Here is a 16,349-nt window from a genome sequence, read left to right as displayed (position 1 = left end):
AGAGTACATAACACAATAAACAGTAAGTTTAAACACTGTAGTGTCTGAACAAGTGCAAAATATTTCAGTACATGAATGCGTGGAATGAATGGAAGAGTATTTAGTCCAATATGCAAGATTATCCAAACCAAAAAATTCAGCATAATTAAGGCAACTGGCATTAGCTTGATTTGAGTGAGACATTTAGAGCTCTCGTTTATCGAATAAAATGTGTTTCTCTCCCTGACAGTTAGCTACATTACATTACATTTCATTAAAAGGGCTGCACAGGATTCTGTCATAAAAGTTACTGATGCTCAGTTATAATACTGGCCCAACTTATGTGCATTAGCTCATGGTAGCAGTAATTCATGCTGAATTATATGAACAGTTGATTAGCACTGGTCGCTGTAATTAGTGTGTTTAACTTACAGTATATATACACTGACTTTGCTGTTACCCAACACAACTGTGCATTAACTAGTGCTGTCAAATGATTAAAATTTTTAATCAGATTAAATATCATTCATTTTTTAATCTATATTAATCACGTTTTATTTTGCATGAGCAAACAGACTCAAGAAAGAAGGGAATATATATGCTCTTAACATGTTTATTAAACACCTTCAACAGTTTTAACAAAACTTAAAACAACTGTTTCATCTTGGGGTTTTTTGTCCTCATATTTCCTTCCAGAGGACCAACATGCTGTTTAGTGTCTTCCATTTTATGGGTTGGTTCTGCTGCCTGTCACTACCGGATCAACTGCCCATTTGCGCATGCGCGACGCTAACTCTACTTGGACAAACTGCCCGAAATGCGTTGCCAGAGACATTCAGAGTCATTCTGCGCTGCAAATGGGTTAATTGTTTTCAAATTTTTAATCAGATTAGTCATGATGATGGATTAATCAGCGTTAATGCGTTAATTTTGACAGCTCTAGTGTTAATATTTAATAAGTGGCCGACACTTCTTCATGGTGGTTATTATTACACTGTTAGTGGATGTGGTCAGTGTTTTCCATATGTTCTGGTTTGTGTTCTCCAACTCCACCCACGTGTTTCCATACAACTAACATAGTGACGGCCATATCGTGCATCACAAGTCTTTGAAATTGCAATTTACAAACCAGTGGGTGATGTCGTAGAAGGTTCATCCACAATTTATGCACAGTCTGTGAGTTTTCATTGGAGGTTTGAACAACATTACTTCTCATGGCTGTGACTGCTCTCTTTATACTGGAGGAAAATGGAAGTAAATGCCGTAACGTTTTTGTAGATCTGTGACATAAGAAGAGAGTATGAAGAATTTTACAAACAAATAATAGAAGTGTACAAAAGAACATCCACAGACACTGACCAAATTTGTGTTTTTAAATAAACAGTAGCACAAAACTGAGCTGTACCAATTAACTGCTGTGACACTATCTCACTAAAGCAGATTCACTGAACGACTATTCTATTCGTCAGTCTTCACACACTGCTAAAATTAAAGACAATTTAAGATGAATTATTTTAAGATAACTAAAACTAGAACTAGCTTTTTGAACTATGAGCATTCGTGAGGGCTGCAGAGGTGAAAACCCCTAAAGTTAAGCTTTAGCTTTATTCTCCGATCGATGCCTTCTGCTATTTCAATAAGCACCTCTGTCTGCCCGTGTCGCTTTTTAATCCTTCCCTTTTTTCTGACGCTTTCCAATGTTCTCCCATCACACCTACACACTCAGCCCTCCCTCCTCCTCCACCCCCCCATCTATCTATCCATCCATCTATCCGTCCATCCATCCCATTTGGTGGTGCTCTCAGTGGAACACTTAGGCTATTTATAAAAAGCATCAAAGCCCACAGCTTCCAACACATGGCCACTAGAGAGAAAAGGGGGAAGATGGAGGGGGAAGGAAGAAGGAGGGTAGATGAGATATAAAAGAAGAAGAGAAGGAAGCAAGAAGAAGAATTTGGCATGAGATAGAAGGACAAATTTAAAAAAAAATAATAATAATAAGCAACAAAAGAGAAAATCAAGAAGGTAGTGGTAAGCATTGTGGTGAAAAAGGGGAGAAAGTGAAAGAGACTGAGAGCATGAGTCAGATGGAAGAAAAGCGAGCAGTGGGTCAAACAAAATGGGGAAACAAAGAGCAGAGAGGAGGAGGAAACACAACAAAGTACATGAGAGTCAGATATGTGTTTTATGTTTCAGCATCTCTGTGATACACCTCAACATCAGCTCTGAGGATGTGTGTGTGTGTATGTGTGTATTTGTGCATGACTGTTTTGTTTCCTCACATGCATTCATGTGATCTGTGTGCGCGCGACAATGTTCTTGCATGCATGTGTGTTTGTGTGCGTAGGAGGAAGGTTTTGGATCCGAAGACCTCCCACCCACATAGGTTGAAGCTGCAGAAGCACCTGAGCTGCGTTCGGCACCGCCAACAGACACCAGTGTTTGCAAACGTACACTAACTCATTTGAACCTGAATAGGCTCATGAAAAGGCAGTAAACGTTTCATGTGAATCCAGAACCGTGGGCACCGGGCCCAACAGCAGCCTGACGATTCCTGCTGCAAACCAGAGGCACCCGAAACATGGACTCCATCAGTCAAAGAGAGGCTTGACTAGAGCTCTTGAATAATGCTTTTTATATATACATACATTTCCTTGCTGAAGAGTGCTAATAGCTGCAGCAAACAACACCTTTATGGGCTTGTTTTAGGTGTAATCTACACTCTGTGCCTACACCATTTCATCTCTTCCTCTCTCTCGCCTCTTTTCTATCTCTTCTTCTGTCCATTATCTCCTCTGGTTGGCAGAAAAATCTCACCCACTGCCTCTCTGTTCAAGTATCATTCCGGCATTCCTGTCTCACACACTTACAACTATCAGCCTTATTTAATGTGCTTTGTGTTTTTTTCGAACATATGTGATTGTCCTTTGGCTGCAGGATGAGACCACTCTACTGTTGTGCAGCTCTCTTGATATAAGACATGCTTGAAAACAACACAATAAATGTACAGTGATTTGCTTTGAGGATTATAAATACAGTTGGGCTCAGCAATATGGCCGGTAAATAATATTGGAAATTTTTTAGGCTGTATTGCAATAAGATGTTTTGACATCTGATAAGTGATGTACACAAATAATCAAGTAATAAAACAGTCAAAATGAAAAGTATAGTTGATATTTTTTTAAGACACGGCTGGGAGTGGAAGCAGATTTATGTTTTACTTTTTACACGTCAATAAAGATTTTGATCTAATGTTTATGGACTGTTTCTGCCTGACTATTGCATATGCAAGGTTTGATAAGGTGTACCTTAAAGTTGGGGGGGGTGGGGGCTTTAAGGCAAAAATATCATATCGTGAGTTTTTAAAAATAAAATTACAATCTCAATTTCATCACAATTCTTTACATTGATCTTTGAGACTAATTTGCATATCTTTTACCAGGTAAAGTCACTGCTTCCGTTAGCTCTTTCCACCGTTTGCTACTCTTCTCATACAGAGTGCCTTTACTAAATGCTTGTGTTAAAGTTGTTTGCTTTTGTTTAACGCTACCTGCCGTCTCTGGCTGTGGTGTGGCTGATCTTCTAGCAGTTTCATTGTCAGGTGATTGAGCAGGTTCGTAGTGTTGCCATCCGACGTGCAAACCATGTCTGTGCAAATTTTGCAAATTACTGTTGTTTGCACTTTGTCGTTTGGGGAAAAGCCAAACCAATTCCATATGATGGAAGTGGAGTTCTTTTTAGCAAGCAACTCATCAGTTTCACAGTCAGCCATAACTCCCACTACACAACATGAAATCCATGTGAGGTGGACATGAACCCACATGATGCATCTGTGCGTCAGTAAATAACTACATCCAGAGCCGTTGAATACTCTATGGCTCTGACTACATCACATCACGATCTCTCTGCTTTGTCAGATTATCGATACGTTCTAATCCTTCACAATCTAATATCTTTATATCCCACACCCCTACAAGTACACTAGTTCACCCACTGCATGGTTGGTCATTTTTAAAATTAGAATTATTATATATTTTGTTTTGGGTGGAGGACATGCATTAACTAATCATGTTAAATCGGCTTGACTACCGCACAGAAATAGATAGTTCACATGCATTTCCTTTACAAGAAATGTGAGCATTGTTGGCAAAAAGTGTCAAGACCAGGAAAAAGACAGCTGTAGTCCCATCCCTTCCACCGAGCCCAAAGGGACATTTTGGGGAAAATATCGGTCAGTGACAAGAGACAAATCATTTTTTGTTCCACATGTAACTCCACAAGAAGTCAAAGTGTGAGATAAAGATAGTAAAGTAGCTTCTAGTTTTGTGAGAAACATCTCAGTGGACTGCACATCCCAAAGGATGATACACGTCACCAACACCAAAACAGCCACTACCTCAGCATATTTACGCTCGATTTTGGAGAAGGAAGTGAAAAGTATTTATAGAACTGAAAATCACAACAATTCTGGTCATACTGAAGCTGACAGGACGTCTTCAGTGACTGAAAAGATGCTGGAGAGACAATGTTCCAACAGTAGAGCTTATGCAACTATTACATGTGTAGTCTTTTTGCATATCTTCAGTCAGATGCTTCAATAGTTTTACAAAGTATTTGACTTCTAAAATTTTATTTTAAACTGGCAAAAAATCATATGAGTAAATAAAGGTTAAAGTCGCTTTATTATCCTTGTAGGGAAATTCGTTTTCTGCATTTTATCAATCCAAATACACACACACAGTACCTAGCACTAGCATTAGCATTAGCCCATAGCACACACATTAGGAACTGTGAGCTGCCATTGAAGGCACTCAGGAAACAACTCCAGATATTCATCAGTACTGTGATCAGGGGTATCAACAGGAGAATTAACCTATATGTACATTTTTAATGGCGGGGAAACTGGCACCCTCGGAAGACACCCATGCATTACGGAGAGAACAGGCAAACGACACAGAAAGGCTCTGGTATGACTGAGAGTCAAACCCAGAACCTTCTTGAAACTGTTTTTGAAAATCAGTCTTCTAGTAAATGATGCCATAACTCAAACAAGATCAAAAATGACTTGTCTTTGGCCACTGATTGATTTTTTTTCACAGGTGTTTTAAAATGTAAGAATAAAGAATCTTCATTAGTCAATAAATATTGGATGCGCAAAAGACACTGAAATTGCCCCTCTGCATTAAACCATCACTATCTGAAAAACCACACCTCACTTTCCATGTTGGATGCACAGGGAACAAATACGTACATCTGGGGGATCAAACTTTAAACCCAATAATGCTGACAGTGGTGGGCTTTGAACCCAGACCATTGATATGAGTGGAGCCTAAATCCAGTCCCTTAGACCACTCGGCCACGCTATCTCCAGCTTCAAAGCAGGGGATAAGGATAGTGATATACACTGAAACAAAAAGTCACGTCAGACACCCAGCTCTCAACAACACAAACTCCAACACAAAGCTCACACAGCACATGCATATATCATATAATTAGCTTTTAACAAAAACAGAGCTTAATGTGATATTTTAACAAAGCTGCATTCAACAACAAACCCTGACAAACACCACTGCCACACACATTTCAGAATTAACTCCCTGCTTTACTCTAGATCAGACCTGCCACATGCGGCCTGATAGCTGACCCTGACCAGCCCGCATGAGGTCACTGGCAAATTAAAAGTCAAGGCAAATATATGTCATGGTAATAGATGCAACCAATGCAACGGCACAGCTTTTATTTTGTAGGATCCACTAAATTAGCGGGTTTTTTTGCACATACTTATGGTTATAATAAACCTTATTGGTTTGTTGGTCAGTTTCAGCCCATTAAGATGTCAGCTAATGCCAAAAAAAGAAAGAAAGTTTGATTAAGAATGCAAAGATTTTAACAAGACATGGACTTCTAAGTATTTCTTCACTGAAGTCAGAAAAGGAACTGAGATATGCAAACAAAGCTGCATTTATGGTTTTTAATGTAAAGTTAACATGGAGCTGGTTTTGCACATTTTCAGAAATGTTTTTGTGAATATTCATTAAATAGTTATATTCTGTGCTACACATTTTCATTGTGTTATTGTATTGTTTCATTTACTGTTTTTATAGAGATATACTGTATATTGAGCAGAGCTGCAAGTGCATTGATTCGGCTCTTTATAATTGTCAAAGTTTCTCATGTGGCCCCATAAGAAAATTAATTGCCCACCCCTGCTCTAGATACAAAAGCATATACATACTTACTATTTTCCACTCAGAAGACAGCATTTGTCATCTTGTGTATTGAAATAATAGCCCAATGCTAAAATATAGTATAATACAGCATGGTATAGTACATAGATAAAAAGCTGATAAACAATGTGAGGGGTTATGGAGAAATTGGTGAATGGCTTCTCTAATTTTGCACTAATTTTTTTCTTCTCCAGTGTCTTTGCTCCATTTCTGTGTGTATCCTCTTGACAGAATTATATGTCATTTTATGTTATGTTACGATAAAACATGAAGTACCTTTTTGTAAGATGTGTTTCAATCTTTTTTTCCCAGCGCACTTGCAGTGGGCTACTTTCATTGGAGCCCACTAGGAAATCACATGTAATCCTCCATCCTACGCCCTCCCACTCACTTTCTCCCCCTTTTGTCTCTCCTTGATGAATTCCACCCCCACCTTTCTTTCCATGCTCCTTCACCTCTCCTTCCTTCCTCCCTCCCTCCCTCTCATCTCTACACCCTTCTTTTCTATCTTTTCATACATTTTTCCATATTTTTCTCCCCTCGTTGCCCTCCGTAACCCTCTATTTTCCACTTTTCTCATACTTCCTGTCACCCAGCCCCCGACCCACCCGCCTCCCACCCATCCTTCTCAAGTTCTCTAAAGTGATAATTTGTCCATTAAGTCTGTGAGGAGCCAGTGGAGGACACTTGACAGCCTGTTACACTCTGAAACCCAACTCATTATTAACACACTCATTTAGAAACGTGTGCATAAACACACACACAAAGCCAATCACGTGGAAGCATTAGAGCACACGCAGTTCTGTTCAGCAGCACAAGCAGCCATTAAGGAAATAAGTGTTCACTGGGTCATTGTTGGAACATTAGGCATGTGCAACCACACACACACACACACACACACACACACAAGCTCCCAAAGAATATGAATCTGAAATGTGATGAAAACTCATGAACACACTTAGAAGCAGCCCATTACATAATACAAGCTGCTAGTGCAATCTGAACCCTACGCTCTTTCTTAGTGTATGGAAAACAGCCACATCCTGCAAAGGTCTTACAGTTTATGTTTACAGCAACAACACAGAGGAAGAAAGCTGCTCTGACCAAAACTGTGCAGATGGGCCCAATATGCAAAACCCAGAAAGTCTGACAAACTGTGCAAACCCAGTATTCAAACAGCTGTATTTTTCTTTTTTTAATCAGTTTGTCACCAGACGAAGCCCGACCTTAAAAATATAGGGGGAAAAATATCACACTGGTAGGTTTAACATTCTTGATACATTAATCTACTAGAAACACAATGTTATTTTTAGTATCACACATTATTAAGACAAGGGCTCTAAGTTTTGTCCTTTATGAAAGTGGGTGTAGTCAGTGTTAATGCTATTTCTGCCACAAATGTCCTCATCACAGCAAGGTTTTTTTAATGATAAGCGTTTCCTAAGTATTAAGGGTTATACACCTCTGAGAGAACAGAACAAAGAAAATCTAATATGCATCTATACGTTATCAGATTCTGTATAAAACAATGACTGGGCATTAAGCAATACCACATCCTTCTTGGTCCAGCAGTAACTGAGAGATTGTACTGCTTATTGAAAACCTGTTTGTGTTACTCTATTATCTACTAAAATCTAGCTAAAGGAAGATCATTTGTGGATATCTTTATTCCAAAGCACTGCGTATAAATCCTATTGACGACAAAAAAAAAAAAAAGAATTAAATAGAATAAAAATAATTTGGACTGACCGTTAAGTCAAATCAAACTTCCTTTTTGACTTCTGACGGAGCATAATGAGGACAAAGAGGAACCAATGCCACAGTGAATGTGCTAATGCTGCGTTGTTATGATGAGCCTATATTCGGTTTGAAGCTCATCTACAAGAATTAAAAAAAGCTGGCATTTAAGGGGCAATGTTAATGTTTGAATGTAAAACTACAGTAAATACTGCCTTTTATGGACAGCCATAAGTGGAGGAGCTATAACCATCAAGACGCAGCCAACCATCTATGTATATATGCATGCAGTACATAAATATCACACTGCCTACACAAAAACACCCTCCATTTACTTAGCATAAGAAGTACAGAACTGCCAAACAATCACAACCATGTAAAAGGGGAGAGGAAACAGATAAACAAAAACAGATCACATCATTCACATACCAACAAGTGTGCGTGTATTGCCTTTGTCTAGTTACAGGGACATACAGGGGTTGGACAAAATAATGGAAACACCTTAAAAAATCAACAAAATATAATTTAATATGGTGTAGGTCCGCCTTTTGCGGCAATTACAGCCTCAATTCTCCGAGGTATTGATTCATACAACTTGTGAATTGTTTCCAAAGGAATTTTAAGCCATTCTTCAGTTAGAATACCCTCCAACTCTTTTAGAGATGATGGCGGTGGAAATCGACGTCTTACTTGAATCTCTAAAACTGACCATAAATGCTCAATAATGTTGAGGTCTGGGGACTGTGCCGGCCATACGAGATGCTCAACTTCATTAGAATGTTCCTCATGCCATTCTTTAACAATTCTAGCTGTATGGATTGGGGCATTATCATCTTGAGGTGAAGGTGTTTCCATTATTTTGTCCAACCCCTGTAATTTTGTATTTATTTATACTTAGTAGGACTATAGGGACATTTCAGTCTGTCCACATAGTATTTTAACAGAATGCTTCTGGGGTTCAGATGAAAGTTTAGGTCAGTGTTTCTCAACCTTTTTTGAACAAACGCCCTCTAATAGCATCAGGATTCTCCTGTCGCCCCCCATCCCTGAAAAAAAATAAATAAATGTGACTGCGACGGACCTGTTTGCAGAAAATGTGGTGGTGGGTAATATAGCTCAGTAGGTAAAGCCCCCCTCACCTCATCATTAGCCATTTGGCACCCCCGGAAACAAATGTGGAAGGGGGGGGGCAGCCTGTAAGACCAGGGGGGAGTATGTGAATGAGTATGTGCCTCTGTTATACATCAGACACGGGCTCCTTACACTGGAAGAAGAGGCAAGTGATGTATAATGTAGTGTACAACAGTGACTAGCACCCCCCTCTCAGCTTTCTCATTCCAAACGCCCACCAAAAATGTCCCAACGCCCCCGTTAAGGAACACTGGTGTAGGTAATGCATTATGTCAATGGGATGTCCTCACAAAGATAGAGACACTCATGAGTGTATCTGTGTGTAGGTGTGTTTAGTGTGACCTTGCAGAGGAATTCCCTTTCTCCCTCGGCTCTAGGGAAGTGATACTCTGCTCCAGACGTACAAATGGGTCGGAGAGCAATTCAGGACATGCACACAAATGTACACACCTGACGGAGGTAGGGAGGTGCATTTGTGGACCACTTTTACCCACACAAATCTAGTTTCCAACTGTTGCAGAGTGATTACATATGCTTATATGTATAAAGATTTGGCCCAGTGCACGTCTTACATTATGCAGTCAGCCATTTTGGTCCCCAGAAAGTTCTTAGACCCCACACTGCACGTAGACTCCAGACACACACACACACATGCAGACAAATAGATAAAGGTTATTTTGGGAACCAGTGAGATTTCCGATGTGAAATAGTGTCTCATTCGCCACTTTTTTTCAGCTCCTCTTGCTTTTTTCTCTGTCCAGGTGTTAGAACCAGGACCAGAGTGCATGGGTGCCTTCAGTCCCACCCTGTGCTCTCTAAAGACGCTGAGTGGTCCTGCAGTGCAGTGGACGCTCACACTAAAGAACAGTATTGACCCGTCACAGTGGGCTAATTACAGCTAAGCCACTGCTGTGTTGAGTAACACTTCTTCCATCCTGGAGCATATAGACGGTTGCGTCTGAATGTTTCACTGTTGCTAGGAGACAAAAATCCTTGGACACACTCAGCTGGCTGTTAATACAAGTAGAAAAACACAGTCCTCATGAAAATTGATTTTAAAAATACTAAACCCAAGGGACCTGAACATTTCTATTAGATTGTTGTTTTCCTGAAGTAGTTGACATCTCTTCCTGTGACTTTAAAACCATATGATGAAGTATTAGTAAGTACTAGAAATGCTCAATTAACACCATGGCCTCACATGATCTACTTTCGTTTTCCAAGTAAGTATTGCATGACAAAAGCAACACAAAACCACACCACCCAAGTTTAATATGTGTTATCGGATTGTTGAAACAAGCCAGAGCCACCAAATCAGATGTATTTCTCTATTTCATCATCACAGGAAGTCAGATGAACTGATATAAAATTAACCTGAACCTCTAAGTTTATCCTGTTGATGTGAAAGCAATGAATGACAGGCTATAGACCAGAGTGACTTATGTACAGTAACTGTCATTTAGCACACACAAATTTATACATTTGATTGTTCAACAGAAACACATTTTGACAGCACTGCGGTGTTTCAAAATTACACGTCGTTTACTGTCTGCTTCCCATTTTGGGTGCCTTTCTCCCACCCAAAGTCCTGAGACTTTTTTATCTGTTGCACTCGTCTGTCCCCCACAGCCTTTATCTGAATAGTCCTTGATAGCAGCTCATGTGAAAAGCTGAATCTACAGCCGTATTACCCCAAACAACTTCCACATGCTATTATTTTAAAGGAACAATAGCATTAACAATGACAAATACCACGTTCTTTGTTCCCATCAAATCCCAGGGAGCTGCAAGGCTCTCTTAAATTGTTACGCTGTAAATTAATTGCACATCAGGGAGAATGAACGGCTTGTCAAGCTAGTGATGTTTAAAGTTTTAAGCCTTGGAAACATAGTTCATTAAAACCCACTAAGAATAAAAACACCAGATAAACAATGACACAGCCTCTTCTTTTAATGGGATGTTACCAGAGAAAGAAAAGGAGTGAAATAGAGAGATGACAGGAGAAAAGAGGAAAGATGATGTGATATTGTGCAATCTTAGAATCTGAACCTCAAAAGCAAAATAATGAATGAAACAACCAAAAAAAGAAACAGTGAAGCCACACCGATAACCAGTGTGTGTGTGTATGTCTGCCTTTAATCCACCTACCTTGACACTGGAATCCCTGCTTGCCAAAACCCCTGTAGAGACACAGAGAATACACAGAAAACAAGTTGAATATTGAACATGCACAGGCGTGAGAATACACATCACACAGATTACATACACAGGAAGAACCTGAAATGGGAATTCTAAAAATCTGTACTTTTTTTTTTTTTTTTTGCCTCGAGACATTAGCATAAAAGCAAATGTCAAACACCGTCTGCCACTTTCATCCTGCAGAGCTTAAAGCTTTCCCTCCAGAAAAGTACACGCTAAGAATCACACACCGCCTGGTGCAACCACTGAGCTACAACATTTAATTATTGTTTGAGCAATAAAGGTCTCCACAAACACTAAGTTGCAGATAGATGCTACCTGCACGGAAAAACACACACCCAGACCCTTGTCATGTTTATATTGCGGCTATATTAACCCTTTCATGCATGAATTATGAGAGCCTTAAACAAGAGTTTTTTTATTCTTCTTTAGGCATTTAAAAAAAAATGTGATTGAATTTTTTTTTTTTTTTATGAACCTATTTTTCAGGGAGTTGCAGCTGCACACCATAGGTTTAATTTTTGAAGGAAAGAAATGTGTATTTACTGATATACTGTGTGAAATCTATGAAATAAAGACTTCTTTAAAGCTGCTAATCTGATGTTTTCTCACATTTTAACATACTCTAATACTAGTCATTACTCACTTCATGGAGATAATATGCAAAAAGAAACACATTTTGTTTAAAAAAATTGCAGTCTAATAACAATAACAAGCATTTGATTTACACTCAAACGTGTTAGTGCAGAGCAGGTTTATCAAGAACAGCAAAGTTACAGTAATGGTATGAATTGCAGTGTATGGGATGATGCATGTTGGCTGATACGGAACTAAAACAACAAAATGCATGAATACACAAGAGAACATCAGTAGAATAGTTGTCGACTGTAGTGACCACTACATTCTCAAAAATAGAGGTACCGGCTTGTACTTAAAAGGGTACAAATGCTTGTCGCTGGGGGTGTACTTTTTCGAGAGACATTTCTGTACCCTTTCGAAATGGTCCATTTTTGTACCTTAAGTACTTTACATAGAAAGAAAACTCTCGTACGGTTGATAAGACCATGATGTTTAAAGTTTGAACCGGTGGCCTAATTGAGAAAAAAAAAAAGAAAAACAGCATAGGCAAACTACGACATCAAGACATGGAGGTGTGAATGAAAACTTGATAAAACAGAGATTATGGCAATAATCAGAGGTTTTAATAAGCTAAATAAATGATTAGGCTATTATCATTGAGCTAATTGGGCTATTAAATTAAAATACAAATTATTATTAAATATAATATAGAGTAATTAAAGTATGATATATAACACTGGTCTACAAGGAAAATGCTTCCAGAATAAAAGTAATGAAATTTTACCGCATGAGAGTCACTGATAAAGAAAAATCAAATAAATAATGCTGGTTGGCTGAACTTTCCAAGATACAGCCTTGGGTCATAATGTGAAATTAAAGCATTAACGAGAGAATGGGTTTGACTCAAAAGGAGTACAGGGTGGGGAAGCAAAAATTATAATATTTTGAGGCAGGGATTGAAAGACAGTGTATGACCAATTAGTTTATTGAAAAACATGAGAATTTAAATCTTCAAATCATATTTTACTGCATTTCTAACGGTCTTGTTGTCTACCTGAAGTTCAATTGCCATTTTTCTCATGGATTTGGTTGGATCCTTTAGGATTTTGGATTTGAGAGCTTTAATAAAAGCTTTGGTACGTTTTTTGTTGCTTCCTCCACTTCCAGACTTTCTCGTAATAGTTTTGCTCAAGTCATTCTCTTCTTTCCATTATAAACAGTCTTTATGGACACTCCAACTATTTTTGAAATCTCCTTTGGTGTGACGAGTGCATTCAGCAAATCACACACTCTTTGACGTTTGCTTTCCTGATTACTCATATGGGCAAAAGTTTCTGAAAAGGTATGGATAATAGTGTTAGGTATGATTATGACATCAATATATGTTTGGTTTCAAAACAATTGACGTAGTGCCTGCTGAGAAAAAACAACTAAATGTTCATTGTAAATTTTGCTTCCCCACCCTGTATTTGTCTCAGAGCAACAAGATCTACTTCAAAACACTGTCTGCACATTAGAATACATTCACTTTATACGTTCTATTTAGTGGAAGATTTATAAAACTATTATATAAATGTACATAAACCAATATATATATATGTGTAATAACACTTAATCATATACCTTGAAAACATCAGCAAACCAGCACTTTTGTCATTTATTTTCCAATTAATCTTACTAAAATGCGTAACATTTAGCACATTTAATCTCTGAAGCAAATCATTTCTAAAAAATTGTAGACCAGTGTAATAAATAATGCGCTAAGCCTAATGTTTTAACTATAATTAGGCCTATTGCTAAGTTATCCTAACCTATAACCTATTCTCATGGTCTACACACATTTTTTAATGCTGCAGGGTACCTTACCTTATAGTACAAATTTGTACTTTACAAAATTTTGGACCCTTTTACATAGTCTAAAGGTGCAATTCTGGCCACCTAAAGACCAATATTGTACTTTTGAGAGAACATTCCTAAAAAATTTACTTATAGATACATAAATGTTCTGATCTTGTACCTCTATTTTTGAGAGTGTATGCATGAAAGGGTTAGGAGTAAAAGCTTGACCCACATAGATAGATAGATAGATAGATAGATAGATAGATAGATAGATAGATAGATAGATAGATAGATAGATAGATAGATAGAAAGAAGCAGGTCAAGTCATTACAAGAAGAGAGCACAATGTTCACTATTTTGGGGTATTTACAACCAGTGAGACCATTCCATTAAGGTCCCATGAGCACACACACACACACACACACACACACACACACACACACACGTGAATGTACACAGTCTTCTAGGTCAAATCACTTACAAATTAAAAAGCCCATCACAGGACTTAAATAATGTCCGTTTTGGGAATGGCACACGGCGCAGATAATAATAAACGGAACAAATTAGGCCAACCCAGAGCCGGAAACTCATTTAATAACCAAAGAGCCGAGCCGAGCTGTATCACTGTCGAGTAAAAAAAAAAAAAAAAACACTGGTGGGCTGCTGACATGTCTGCACAGGTAACTGAGGAGGAAGAGGAGGAAGGCTGAAGTTGGAGCAGTGTTGAGAAAGAACAAATAAAAAGCACACTTATTTCCTCTGGCTGATGCTCACTTTGTACTCCTGAAAACATTTGGCTTTTCCTTCTCTCAGTTGTTCTGCCTTTTTATTATCACCGAACAACAAGGTTCTTTTTCATACTAATATATTCAGCCCTCATTTTATCCCCCTTCTGCACTAGCTTACGCTTATAACATTTATATTTTAGAATAAAGCTGAAATCGATGTTTATTTCTTTCTTTATTCCTCCTGTAACTTAATGATGTAACAGGCTACTATAAAACACCGTCCACTACACAGCCATTTTGTTTTTTCATATTAATATTCATATTCTTATTAAATCTACATCATTTTCTCATTTAAGTTTAACTGTTGAACTTTTTTTTTTTTTTTTTTTTTTTTCTATCACCAAACTGGGTTGAACTCCTCAGGACCCCTGTGTGCACCCCTGGGTGTCTCCTCACCAGATGAAGTCCGTGCAGTGGCTGCAGAACGTGGGCTGCTTGAAGAAGCGCGCGATGAATTTGTGGTCCTTCACCTCGTGCACGTTCTTCTGGCGGAGGGCTCCCTGGCGCGCGAAGCCCCGCATGGGCTGACGGGGTCCGTCCTCCCCGTCGCTGTTGGCCGCCGCCGAATCTGCCATGCTACCGGGACTAACCTACGCAAAGTACCTGGAATGTCACTCAACTGGCGCAAACACGGCTTTAAAAGCTGCAAAAGAAGAAGTAGCGTCTCGTGCGGTTTTTTTTTTTTTTTGTTTTTTGTTTTTTCACCCAAGCGGAGGAGTCTTAAAGATGTGGCGCGTGAGTGAGAGAGGAGGCTGGATGTGAGTTTTCAGTAGTTTGTTTGGGTTCCTACTGTCTTCTACTGTTGAATAAACGGTGTGGCGGAGATAGGCTGTGCACACTGAGCTTCCTCTTTTACTCCTGAGAGAGAGAGAGAGGAGAGAGAGAGAGAGAGAGGCGAGTGAGGGAGAGCGAGAGAGAAGGAGAGAGAGAGAGGGATGAGAGACAGTGTGTGATAGTAGGTATCCTAAGGTGTTTTTACATTTACATTTGGGAGTCTTAAAAATAGTGTCTTCTGAAAGCTCTCTTTGTAAGGAAAATAACACTGGTCAACAACAAATTTATTGTTTAAGTTTTCTGAGCTGATTTAATCCCGTCTAGCAAGGCCCTTATTAAGCACCAAGTGTGCCTTTTTCGCACACTTGTGGAATCATGTCAAAACATTTTTCATACAGTTTGTTTTTAAATCTTTTACTCTTTTTTCTATTTCATCAACTTGAGCCGTAAATAAAAATACCAAATACTCAATAATTGTCACATTTTTTTAACCCTTTAAATGCCGTGTTTGTAATGTAAACAAACCATTTTTTGGATGCAAAAAACACACAAAAAATTTTTTTTCAATATACTACATAAAAAGTGGATCACATATTATTTGATTTTTGCAGCCTGGCATATGTCCATGATTAACTCTAACATTGGTTAATTTGCATTATTATTTTTGGTGCTAGGTCAAATGTTCAAAAATACTAGCATCTGTCACCAAGTGTGCGTAAAATGCACACATATAAATCAAACTATTAAATATTATATATTGATTTATTTTTCTGCTCTAATTTGATTTTATTTTTGTAAATCAAGGTCAGCCCTAATCATACATATCAAATGGAAGAAATAGTGCGTTTTAGGCACACTTGGGAGACAGATGCTAGTCTTGTAATTTTCTTTTGTTTACAATGTGCAAATTTTAGTTGGTGGACATAATTTTAAAGATCACACACAAATGAACAACTTTTGAATTCTAACCTTATTTAAATTGTGAAAAATAATATGAAGTTTTTTAACACGAAGTGCAAAGTGTGCCTAAAAGGCACACCCGGATACCGGAGAGTTAAGATAATTTTGGTGTGCTGAATCCAAAAATCACATTCAT

General features: G+C 38.4%; 1 protein-coding gene across 2 annotated transcripts in view; it reads right to left on the bottom strand.

The window, feature by feature from the left end:
- Positions 1-15,322, bottom strand: part of prkcbb (protein kinase C, beta b) — a 199,517-nt gene extending 184,195 nt beyond the window's left edge. For both annotated transcript variants that reach the window (XM_030141271.1, XM_030141269.1), the window contains exons 1-2: positions 14,876-15,322; positions 11,223-11,254 (exon numbers count right to left, since the gene is read on the bottom strand). In XM_030141271.1, coding sequence (XP_029997131.1) covers positions 11,223-11,254; positions 14,876-15,054 — 211 coding nt within the window. In that variant the 5' untranslated portion in view covers positions 15,055-15,322. The remainder of the gene's footprint in view (positions 1-11,222; positions 11,255-14,875) is intronic.
- Between the last annotated feature and the right edge of the window lie 1,027 nt (positions 15,323-16,349).

The sequence above is a fragment of the Sphaeramia orbicularis genome, chromosome 8 (genome assembly GCF_902148855.1).
Source record: "Sphaeramia orbicularis chromosome 8, fSphaOr1.1, whole genome shotgun sequence".
NCBI classification, from domain to species: Eukaryota; Metazoa; Chordata; class Actinopteri; order Kurtiformes; family Apogonidae; genus Sphaeramia; species Sphaeramia orbicularis.
The sequence above is the reverse complement of the archived record's forward strand: the minus strand, read 5'-3'. Positions and strand labels throughout refer to the sequence as shown.